This window comes from Elephas maximus, chromosome 1, assembly GCF_024166365.1.
Source record: "Elephas maximus indicus isolate mEleMax1 chromosome 1, mEleMax1 primary haplotype, whole genome shotgun sequence".
Taxonomy (NCBI): Eukaryota; Metazoa; Chordata; class Mammalia; order Proboscidea; family Elephantidae; genus Elephas; species Elephas maximus.
The window spans coordinates 176751859-176764651 of record NC_064819.1 but is presented as its reverse complement, the minus strand read 5'-3'; the positions used below and the strand labels follow the sequence as shown (position 1 = coordinate 176764651).

At 41.3% G+C, this 12793-nt stretch overlaps 1 protein-coding gene across 8 annotated transcripts in view; it reads left to right on the top strand.

Moving 5' to 3' along the window:
- The first annotated feature begins 2523 nt into the window (after window positions 1-2523).
- CDK19 (cyclin dependent kinase 19) overlaps window positions 2524-12793 on the top strand; it is a 190539-nt gene continuing 180269 nt past the window's right edge. For 6 of the 8 annotated variants that reach the window (XM_049898930.1, XM_049898920.1, XM_049898910.1 and 3 more), the window contains exon 1: window positions 2871-2959. Coding sequence is in view for 2 of the 8 variants with exons in the window: in XM_049898882.1 (XP_049754839.1) it covers window positions 2832-2959 (128 nt within the window). In the remaining 6 variants the exon portion in view is untranslated. Of the gene's footprint in view, window positions 2960-12793 lie in introns of all 8 variants that reach the window. The other 2 variants (XM_049898882.1, XM_049898890.1) reach the window with 2 other exon arrangements.

Genomic DNA, 12793 nt, shown 5'->3' with positions numbered 1-12793 from the left:
TTCTTCACTATTAACATAAACTCACTGCTCCCTAAGCTTCCTGTCTTAGCTGAGTTCTCTAGAGAAGCAAAATTAGTAAAGTGTAGAAATAGATAGATGATAGATAGATAGATAGATAGATAGATAGATAGATAGATAGATAGATAGATAGATAGATAGATAGATAGATGATAGATAGATAGATAGATTTATATCAAGGAAATGGCTCACTCAGTTGTTGGGGCTGGAATGTCCCAAGTCCATGGGTCAGGTTTCTCTGGATGCACATAGCCACAGGGGCTGGCAATCCCTAGACCGGTAGATAAGAGAGCAGGGCTCCTGTTCACAGCCTGTGAAGATGGATGAATCCCAAAGATCAGCAGGCAAGACCACAGGTAAGCTGCTAGTTCAAGTCCCAAGAGCCGAAGCCCAGATGGACAGGAGCGAGCTGCAAGATCCAGAGCAAGCAAAAGCCCACAAGCCTTGCCACTTATATTCCATGCAGGCCACATGCCCAAGGAAATTGCCTTTCAACTGATTGGCTACTCACAGCAGGTTCCATCATGGAGGTGATCACATCATACCAAATCTCATCATGGAAGTGATCACACCACCATATGAGTAGCAAATCGCTGAGGCTCATGGCTCAGCCAAGCTGACACACAACCTTAACCACGACACTTTCTGTCTAACCTTTCCACTTGTTGTCAGTTTGATCTCCTATAGTTTTTTTAAAAAAGAGTACTATGCTCAAAGCAGACATTCTTTACTAATTAAGCAAAATTACCATTTGGTTTAATTAAAAAAGACTTCAGAAGGATCTTTTGAATACATCAGACCAATTAAATCACTCTATCTCAAATGTCTTCGGTGACTCCCTACTGTCTACAATATGATGAAATCTAATACTTCTTGACATACCTAGCTTCATAATTTGATCTCTGCTTATCCGTCCAAAAGGCAAACCAAACCTGTTGCCATCTAGTCCATCCTGACTCATAGTTATCTGTCCAGCTCCTTCTTACCCATCTCCTTTCCCTGCCTTGATGTATAATATTCAAACTACTTGCATTTCTCAGAGTATATCAACCTCTCTTGATATATGTACATGCTGTTCTATCTGCCTGAAATAACTCCTTGCTCCCTACTGCCCCACCTGTCTTCTAGGCAAAGTCCTACTTATCCTTTAAATTTTGGCTCCAGCCCACTTTCGGAAAGCCTACCTCTAGAGTTATGAGCTCCTCATATTCTACCATTGGTCTTTGTACCTACACAGTTTACTGTTAATTTGCTTACATGTTTATTGCTACAATAGGTTTTAGTACCCCGAAGGAAAAAAACACAAGTTTTTCACCTAGTATCTCCAGCAGTTATCATAGTGGTTTGCAATAAGAGAAACTCAGTTACTTTATTGAACATGCCTTCAAGATCTGAGGAAGCTTCCCAGGCGGGATTGTTGGAGTAAACAAGCAATTCTCTCCTCCCGCCCCCCTTTCAGTTTTCCAGGCTTCTTCCAATACCTAGCAAGCAGAAGTCACTATAACTTTCCCTACTTCAGGCAAAATCGATCATTCCCTCCTTCGTGCTCCCACCGAATGTAGTACATAAATCCTATCCTAGCATCAATCACATTTAAGTTTGTATTTCGAGTATCTGAGACTTTACGAACACAATAATGAAATGAATCAATGTTCATAATATGCATAGACCATATATATATAAAGCCCTTTTCAATCCAACCAAAACGATTGTTTTTAAAACGCTGGATCTTCTAGGCATTCCGATTGTTCTTAGATGGTCAAAGCTTGGCTACCAAAGTTAGGGCGGAAGACCTACTACAGCACCACGAAAAGGATGGGGCTGAGAAGTTATAGGTTCTCTTCAACCAATGCAAGAACTAAGAAACTGCTGACGGTTCAGCGTTTGAAATAATGTATTTGCATCGTAAAGAAAAAAGATTAACCTATCAGGAAGAACTGAGCACAACCAATCAAAAGCGGGAAGGAAGCCAAAGACTGGGGATACCCACGCACCAACTAGGACGTCATTCTCTAAACTCCGCCAATGAGGGCCAGATGAGGGGGGGGGGGGCAACTGGAGGACAAATTGCCAAGGAAAATAAACAACAATCTGCAGTAGAACTGTTCTATTACAACAGTCCTCGCCTCGCAAACCCCTGGAGTAAACTTCTGGGCAAAGCACTTGTTAAGTACTTTCCATATTCCTTCTCGCCTGGAAAATCAGACTGGAATTCCTCCTTCCTACTAGAACAAGGGCCTTTTTCCACTAGCTCCCACAGGCTTGCAGAAAGCACACTGCAACTTGGCGCTTTTTACCTTCACTGGGAGTCCAGCGCTACCTGAGGGGGAGGGGCGGCCCCAGTGCGCCGGCGTGCATGCCTTGCGGAGGCGCGGCTCTGGGCCCAAGGCAACGTGGGAGTTACAGTTCTTACGGTGGCAATCCTTTAGCCAATCCTGAGGCCTTCAGGACTACATTTCCCAGGAGCCTCCGCGACCTTGGGGCGGACGGGCTGGTTCGTTAATGAGCTGTAGGAAGCCGCGGCGCGGCCCACCAGGTTCCAAAACAAGGAAATGAAGGGGGGAGGCGGGACTGAGGGTGCCTGCGGGAGCCGTCGCCGCTGCCGCCGCAGAGGAGGAGGAGGTGGAGGTGGTGGTTGCCGCGGCCGCCGAGGAGTCCCTTGCTGAAAGCGGATCGCGGAGCGGCTGGCGGCGCGCGCGCGCCCGAGAGGCGGCTGTTGTAGAGAAGTGGAGCGGCGGCCGCGGGGGGAGGAGGAGGAGGGACTGAGCGGCGGCGGCCCCCACGTCCCGGTGCCTCTATGGGGGAAGCAGACAATGGATTATGATTTCAAGGCGAAGCTGGCGGCGGAGCGGGAGCGGGTGGAGGATTTGTTTGAGTACGAAGGGTGCAAAGTGGGACGCGGCACCTACGGGCACGTCTACAAGGCGAGGCGAAAAGATGGGTAAGAGCAGGGGCGGGGGGAGTAGGGTCGCTCGGGTCCTCGCCCTGTCCGCGAACGGGCGGGATGGGTGGGTCGGAGCCCTATCGGACCGTTTCCAAGGGGCGCGGCGGAGGTGGTAGAGGGGCCATGTCCCGGGTTTGACTCTGAGAGACGCCCCCCTGCCCCTGCGGCTCCGTCGCGCCCCTCGAGCTCCCGCGGCGCAGCCCGGTCGGGGGCCGTCGGTCCCATGCCGAAGGGCGCTCTCCGCGTACATGGAGCAGGCGGCGACACGAGTTTGGACCTCGGCTAGAGGTGGAGTTGGTGGGGTCTGGTCTCTTGGGAAGACGCGGAGGAGTTGCCGCTCCGGCCCTGGGCTGGTGACGGCGGTTGTTGAACTTCCAATCCGCTGAGTCCCTCCCGGGGGCGGCGGTTTGAAACCTCGCCGCGGAGCCAGTCGCGCGGCTTAGCGCCTTGGTCCCCGGCAGTCTCCCGGGTCTGACCCAGTGTGCACGGCAGTCCCAGCTACGACCTCCGCCCCTGGGACCTGCTAGCCGGAACTGGCCCTTCAGCTCGGTCCCTCGCGTCCCTGTCGTGTTTTGGACCCCTCCTCACCCGTCTCCGCCCCGCCCCGCGCCCCGATTTCACACCCTCACTCTGAGTTCCGCTCGAATGTGGGACGACATCCTGAGAGAGTAACCGCGTTTTGCCCGCGAGAACTTCAGAGTTCTGCCAGGTTCTCTGGCACCTCTTTTTCCCTCACCTTAGGTATTCTTCTGTCCATCACTTCGTTCTCTGCCAAGTGACTACGTGCTGGGGTTTACTGGGCATCTAGATTATCAAAAACGGAGTACAGAGTGACACAGAGCTGGGCCTGAACCTTTGTTTTCCTGGGAGTTGAGGGAGAACCGTAGGACATCTTCGGGAATCTCCTACCTCATTAGAAGTCGAACTGGACGATATTACGAGTAGTTGAGCTCGAACTGCAGGACAGGTGGAACCAGCTCTCTGTGATGGGTGGCCAGTTATTACCGCATGTCCCATCGTTGTAGGAATTCCCCTCCCCCAGGGTTAGGGCGTCCAGAAAGATCTGCCTGCCATGCTTAAACTGCATAAAGACTGTCAACGTGTAAAGAACAGAGCTTTAGGGTCGTATTGAACATTTCCGAATAAACTGAGTATCAGCCACACTGACATTAGTAAGATTTGAAGGGCCACTTTCTGTGCACGCTGTTGCAATTTGATATGGTAGGTTTCTGAACTCTAGGACCAAAGTAGGTAGGTTGTGTGTGTGAATGTGTGCGTGTGTGTGTGCGCGCGCGCGCTTGCCCACTAGTTTCATAAAGGGAAAAACAAAACACAATTACTGTAAAGTTTTGGAGACATTTGCCCCTAGTTTTTTCCCCCCAATCTAGAGTTGGGTGTCAAGAATTATGATTCTCTGTACAAAAAATTTCAGAAATATTTTCTGTGAAAATATGTTGAAAATTACAAATTTCAGGATTATTATTATTGTTATTATTTTTTCTTTCTTATGGCTAAACAGGCCGGATAGTACTCAGTTGTTTGTGAACTTTTGTCATAATTCTTATAATTGCCAGGTGTTCTTGAATGAGTATCATGGGATGTGAGGTACTATAATTAACTTTTGTTTTTGAAATATGTACTTTACTTGTAATACTGGTGTTCCTGTGGGAGTGTTATCAAATATATTTGGGGAAGGCACATCAAGTTTTCCTGTTTAGACATTGGCATTACAAAATAAAAGTGGCTCTTTTCACACTCCTCGTGGTAACTTTGTAGTACACTTGACCTAGAATTTTTAAATGTATTAAAAAAATTTTTTTTGATTAAAATAACTTCCTTTTAGCAGACAATTTCTGAGAAAAGTTAAGAATTTTCTTCTGAATTGTATTTGAGTAGCATGGGCTTACAACAACAACAAACAGCAGATAATATAATTCCTATTTCCATTCTTTTTGAATATTTCCCCCCTCTAATAAAGTTGTTGATTCAAATACATATCCTTCTTGAGTGAAATTTATTTGATTAGAAGTAATAAAGCTGCGTTAGTAGAGGAAGATGGTTTCATCACATCAGATTGGTTTGTGTACCTTCAGCATAATATGCCTTTTTTTTTGGTGAACTTTTGGCCCATGAAAGCATTTACTTAAATCACTATATAACATGTAAGAAAAACCATAATAAAGGTTTTTTTTCTTGGACCAAGAGTCTAGTGAGATTCGAAGCTTTACAGCAAAACACATCTCTTGTGGGTTGTTAGTGGGATTAATTTATGTGCGTTGATACCAGTGATTTGAAAGAACGAAAAGTTTGTAGTGATTGTTCTAAACTGTGATGCAGATTTGTACAGTAAAAAATTTTGCACTCTGATCGTGGTAAATTACAATTTAGATGTTTCCATTTTTATTTTGGTTAACATAGGAAGATGTGTAATGCTGTTTTAGGGAGCAAGAGAGAACTCACATGATAGGTTAAAGAGAAATTATCCTGGTATATGTAGTATAGTACATAACTCAAAAATTATTTGGGTCTTTAGAAACACTGAAACAAGTAACAAAATATTAGAAAAATCTCTATAGTTTAATACTATGGCTTACAAAACTTTAGGATTATTTTCCTTGAAATATGACTTTAATTTAGGCTTTGTTAATTATGCTGTACAAATTTAAAACTTACACTGGAATTGCAAGATTTGCATCTGGTTTTTCACCTTTGGTAAAAATGTTATTTATCTCACCACTTTTTTTTTTTTTGAAGGGAGACTCTTGGCTTAACTATCCTTTCTTGAAAATCCAGTGTAAAAGTTTTTCTTGAAGAGAAACAAGTTTGGAATGTTCCTAGACTTTTTAATATGAACAAGAATAGTAAAAGTTTTTCTTTGAACATCAGTAGAAAGTCACATAATTTATTATGAATCTCAAGACCATATGTCTCAAGTTGGAACCTTTTTTTTTTGATTGATAAAGGAATACTGTTAAAAAATTCTTGTGTCGGTAAGAGGTTCAGACAAACATGATTCCATGGGATAGTGTTAATGTCTGAAACTGTTGTACCCAACATACTGCTATTCAACTTTGCAGATGTTGATTAAGTGTCTGGAACCACTCCAATAAAAGAATGCTCCTTGTTGGATAAGTATTATTATTGTATTTTTGGATACCTGTTTTGAAAGATACTGATTGGGAGTGAAAAGGCTGACAGAGACATCTTACAATTTAGTTATAGTTTTGCCTTAGGGCTTCAGATAAGTAGTTGATGACTACATAATGTTAATATGTCATGAAATCCTTCACAAATTAGGTACACATAGGTAAATAATAGGTACAATAGTATCAGCCTGTTTTTGATGGGTTTTCACATTTGGTTGGTAATTAAAATAGAGTTTCACATTTGCATTTTTACTAGAGACCAGAAAATTGAAGATGTATCAGTGTGATCATAGCATTTTAGAACTTTCAAGAGTTTTAGATCATCTAGTTCCATTTCCTTATTTTACCAGTGAGAAAACCAGAGCTTTGAGAGGTTAGCTGACATTCCCAAAGTCTCAGCAAAGACCAAACCTGTAACCCAGATCTCTTGACTTCAGTTCTTGAATTTTTTTACTGTTTTCCTCCTTAATACCATGTAAGAAAAATGTGTAAAGGCCATGTTATGTCTAATCTTGATAATCTTATTGTATGAACTTTCTCCATCCAATAGATACGCTATAACAAAAAGTATGAAAAAGGGAAAATACCATGTGTCAGGGATATTTAAAGTAGGAGTGCAGGCTCCTCCTTATCTGTCACTGTTTTTGGCCATCTGCTTTGCACAGTAGCCTTGTTGGTCTCTGTCATTAGTCTTTCTATAATCCAAGTTTCTGCCAGTGTAATTTCCTACCAAACAAACAAAAAACCAATCTTGTCATATCTTGTCTTGGAAAATTATGCATTACAATCTTGTCATATCTCTTTTTGGAAAACTGTGCATTCCCATGACTTAGAAGATCAGGTCCCATCTTAATGCCTTAGTTTGACATGTAAATCTATTTGAATTCTAATCCTAAAGTCTTTCTAGCCTTTATATCTGCCACCATTTCCCTTCTTTTTTCAAGTGCTTAGAAATCATATACAGCATTGAACTCTTCATATTTCCTAGGACTTGCTAGGTTCTTTCATGTTTCTCTTTCTTTGTGCTACATTCAAATCAGAATGGCTTTGCCCTGTTATTTCCCTGTACGCCTCCTATCTGCACAAATCTGGCAAACTGCTCACATGCAACTCAAATAGCTTTTCTCCTAGAAGCTTTCCCTTATTCACTCAGTGTGCCCATTAACTGTGCTTCTACCCATCTGGGTTCTTATGTATGTAATGTCACTTACACATGCTTTTAATCTGCTCCATAAACTAAAATCTGCCCCATAAAATTCAAACCTCAAGTTGCAATAGTGAAGGATTCTATGGGGAAAATACTAAATGAAGCATGAAGCATCAAAAGAAGATGGAAGGAATACACAGGTCTCATACCAAAAAGAACTGGTTGACGTTCAACCATTTCAAGAGGTAGCACATGATCAGGAACCAATGGTACCGAAGGAAGAAGTCCAAGCTGCACTGAAGGCATTGGCAAAAAACAAGGCTCCAGGAATTGATGGAATACGAATTGAGATGTTTCAACAAATACATGCAGTGCTGGAAGTGCTCACTGGTGTATGCCAAGAAATTGGGAAGACAGCTACCTGGCCAACTGACTGGAAGAGATCCATGTTTATGCCTATTCCCAAGAAAGGTGATCCAACTGAATGTGGAAATTATGGAACAATATCATTAATATCACACGCAAGCAAGATTTTGCTGAAGATCATTCAAAAGTGGCTGCAGCAGTATATCGACAGGAAACTGCCAGAAATTCAGGCTGGATTCAGAAGAGGACGTGAAACCAGAGATATCATCGCTGATGTCAGATGGATCCTGGCTGAAAGCAGAGAATACCAGAAGGATGTTTACCTATGTTTTATTGACTATGCAAAGGCATTCGACTGTGTAGATCATAACAAATTATGGATAACATTGCAAAGAATGGGAATTCTAGAATACTTAATTGTGCTCATGAGAAACCTGTACGTAGATCAAGAGGCAGTTGTTCAGACAGAACAAGGAGATACTTTGTGGTTTAAAGTCAGGAAAGGTATGCGTCAGGGTTGTATCCTTTCACCATACCTATGCAATCTGTATGCTGAACAAATAATCCAAGAAGCTGGACTGTATGAAGAAGAACGGGGCATCAGGATTGGAGGAAGACTCATTAACAACCTGAGATATGCAGATGACACAACCTTGCTTGCTGAAAGTGAAGAGAACTTAAAGCACTTAATGACGAAGACCAAAGACCATAGCCGTCAGTATGGATTATACCTCAACATAAAACAAAAGTCTTCACAACTGGACTAATAAGTAAGATCATGATAAATGGGGAAAAGATTGAAGTTGTTAAGGATTTCATTTTACTTGGATCCACAATCAACACCCATGGAAGCAGCAGTCAGGAAATTGAAAGACGCATTGCGTTGGGCAAATCTGATGCGAAAGACCTCTTTAAAGTGTTGAAAGCAAAGATGTCACCTTGAACACTAGGGCGCGCCTGACCCAAGCCATGATATTTTCAGTTGCATCATATGCATGGGAAAGCTGGATAATGAATAAGGAAGACTGAAGAAGAACTGACACCTTTGAATTGTGGTATTGGCAAACAATATTGAATACACGATGGACTGCCCAAAAGGGCGAACAAATCTATCTTGGAAGAAGTACAACCAGAATGCTCCTTGGAAACAAGGATGGTGAGACTGTGTCTTACATACTTTGGACATGTTATCAAAAGGAACAAGTCCCTGGAGAAGAACATCATGCTTGGTAAGGTAGAGGGTCGGCGAAAGAGAGGAAGACCTTCAACGAGTTGGACTGACAGGCTGCAACAATGGGCTCAAACATCGTAACAGTTGTGAGGATGACACAGGACAGGTTCTGTTGTGCATAGGTTTGCTATGAGTCATAACTGACTCGGTGGCACCTAACAACATAAACTATTAGCTGCAAAGGATCTTTATCATTCTATCTCCAGGACCTTGTTCAGAGTTGGGCATACAATCCAAACCAAACCCAAACCCAGTGCCGTCGAGTCAATTTCGACTCATAGCGACCCTATAGGACAGAGTAGAACTGCCCCACAGAGTTTCCAGGGAGTGCCTGGCGGATTCAAACTGCTGACCTTTTGGTTAGCAGCCATTGCACTTAACCATTATGCCACCAGGGTTTCCTGGGCATACAATACACACTAAAAAATTTGGCTGAATTAAAAAAACCAAAAACACCTGTCTAAATTGGTAAAATTGGTAAACATTTTCACTGATTTTAAAAACAGATCAAAATACTTTTTAAAAATAAGTTTAAGAGTAATGTTTTCAGAGTTGTTTTGAAAGCCTGAAATATAGTGATGTTGCTTGAGATTGGTGTTTAAATGTAAATATTTCTATAGCACTAATAGGTCTAGTGTATTTTTTATAAAAAAACTATGTACTACTTTTCAAGGTGATTGGTTGATACATTTAATAGATGTTGATAAGGAACATAGGCAAATTATTTTGTGATAGTAAGCATTTTTCCCTTATGCCAGCTATTTTAGAATTGCCAGACTATAGTAATCTGTCTTCTGTGCTTTTACTAGCTATTTTACAGGATGCTTAGAAAATGTCAGGATTCATATTTTAGGAAGTTTTTTGGTACTGTATATTTATCTTTGAAAATTGTGTTACCGCATAGTAAATGAAAATTGGTTGTGTTTAATTAGTTTTATTTAATGCAAGTATTTAAAAACTTTTTGACCCACAAAGGAGCTCTGGTGGCACAATGGTTAAGTGCTTGGCTGCTAACTAGAGGGTGGTGGCTTGAACCCAACAGCTGCTCTGCAGAAGAAAGATGTGGCAGTCTGCTTCCATAAAGGTTACAGCCTTAGAAACCCTATAGGGGTGTTCTACTATGTCTTATAGGGTTACTATGAGTCGGAATTGGCTTCACAGCAATGGGTTTTTAACCCCCAAGAGAAAGAGGTATTCTTTTCGATGAAACTAGTCTTGAGTAGCAGTCAGCAAACTTTCTGTGAAGAAGCAGATAGTAAATACTTGAGGTTTTGTGGACCATACTGTTTCTGTCCCAGTGACTCAACTCTGCTATTGCAGTGTCCAAGAAGCTGTAGACATACGTAAATGAATATGAATGAGCATGGCTGTATTCCAATACAACTTTATTTACAAAAACAAGTGGAGGACTGGATGTGACTGAAGTTTGCTGATCCCTGGCTTAGAGCAGCAAGCTCCAGCAGAACTCCTGTGATGATGAAATGTTCTGCCTTGTCCAGTCCAGTGTGGTAGCTGCTAACTAAATGTAGCTATTGAACACCTGAAATATGGTTAGTGTGATTAAGAAACTGAATCCTTAATTCTGTTTAAACATAATTAACATATTAATTTAAATAGCCACATGTGGCTGTTGTTAGTTGCCCTGGATCCAGTCAGCTTCAACTCCTGGTGATCTTATGTATAATAGACAGAACGAAACATTGCCTGGTCCTGTGCCATCTTTATGCTTGTTAATATGTTTGGGTCCATTATCGTGGCTATGGTGTCAATCTATCTCATTGAGGGTTTCCCTCATTTTTGCTGACCCTCTGCTTTATCAAATATGATGTCCTTTTCTAGCAATTGGTCTTTCCTGATGACGTGTCCAAACTAAGTGAGATGAAGCTTTGACATCCTTGCTTCTAAGGAGCATCCTTGTATTTTCTTCTAAGACTGATTTGTTCTGGCAGTCCACGGTGTCTATTCAATATTCTTCACCCATACAACAATTTGAATACATTAATTCTTCTTTCTTCCTTTTTCATTGTCCACCATTAACCTGCACTTAGGATGATTGAAAAGACCGTGGCATGGGTCAGGTGCACCTTCGTCATCAGAGTGACATCTTTGCTTTTTAAAACTTTGAAGAGGTCTTTGGCAGCAGATTTGCCCAATGCAAGGAAGAGCCCTGGTAACTGAAAGGTTGGTGGTTTGAACCCATCAGCTGGCTCTGTGGGAGAAAGATGTGGCAGTCTGCTTCCCTAAAGTTTACAGCCTTGGAAAGCCTAAGGCAGTTCTACTCTGTCCTATGGGGCCTCTCTATAAATTGGAATCAATTCGATGGCACTGGGTTTGGTTTTGTGGTTTGGTGCTTAGTGCAATTTGTCATTTGATTTCTTGGCTGCTGCTTCCATGGATGTTGATTGTTGATCCAAGTAGAATGAAATCATTGACAACTTCAATTTCTTCATGTATCATGATACTGCTTTTCAGACCAGTTGTGAGGATTTTTGTTTTCTTCATGTTTCGTGTAATCCATACTGAAGGGTACGTCGTCTTTGACATTTATCAATAAGCATGTCAAGTACTGTTCATTTTTGGCAAGCAAAGTTGTGTCATCTGCATATCTCATATGGCAAGTAGCTATCATATTGGACTACCCAGGGTTAGAGTCTTTAGAATGGGTGGCTTAGCAACACATTTATAACGAAGTGACCTTTTAATAAAAATGCGCGTATGAGGAAGTGGACAAGTGAAATAGGAAAACTCTTGATTCTTCTTTTAAGATAGGGGAGAAATTTCAAGGCTGATATTATAGCTTGATAAAACAAACCAATACTTGTAAAACTATTAATTTGTGAATAGAATCATCCTGGATACATTTTTAAAAAAGGTTTTATAAAAAAGTACGTGTGTATGTTCATGTTTAGTAAGTAATGCCTACACGAGCATAAAGAGATATACAGTGCAAAGCAAGTTTTCCTTTCATCCTTCCCTCAGCTACCCTTTTTCCTCTCTGGAGGCAGCCATTCTAGGGTACCCTTTTAGAGAGATTTTGTGTCTGTGTCTATTTAAAGACAAATGATAGTATACACGTTCTCAAATTTTTTAACCTTAAATGTAATTTGAAAATCATCAAGTATCTTATGTACTGAAATGCCACCTTCCTCTTAATAGTTTCATCGTATTACACTGTGTTGACTTATATAATTTATTTAACCACCCTTGATGGCTGTCTCCAGTCATTTACTAGTACTAACACTACAATGAGTATCCTAGTGTGTATAGCATTTTGTGCATATCAGTATATCTGTAAGTTAAATTCCTATAAGCTGCTTACCTTTGGAAATAATGGCTTGAAATGATTTGGCAATATGATGATGTACAAGATTAAAATCTGTGAAGTCTGGAGATAGAGAGGGTAAGAATAAGGAATAGAAATGTTCAGGCTTTTAGAATAATAATTGTTAATACATAAAAATGAGTTCTAAGTCATTTGTTTACTATAAAAACTGCAAGGTACTATTTTAACAGATTGAGAAAGGTGTGCTTCTGAGTTTTAGACAGGAAAAAAGTGGATCTATGGTAACTTTTTTAATACAATGAATGTCAATGTGGGTGAATTAAATATTTTTACTTTTGGTGTACTGTATTTTTGAACTGGGTATCCTGGATAAATAAATTTATGTGATGTCGAACTGTATATTCGTTTTGGAAAATGCCCAAGAAGTGCAGTGGGCGTTAGACTTCAATATAGAAGACTTTAAAGGCAATACGTTATCATTTGAAGGAGCCCCGGTGGCGCAGTGGTTAAGTGCTTGGCTGCTAACCGAAAGATCACCAGTTCAAACCCACCAGCCACTCTGGGAGAAAGATGGGGCAGTCAGCTTTTGTAAAGATTAAAAAAAAAAAAAAAAGATTACAGCCTAGGAAACCCTATGGGGAGGTTCTGGTCTGTCATT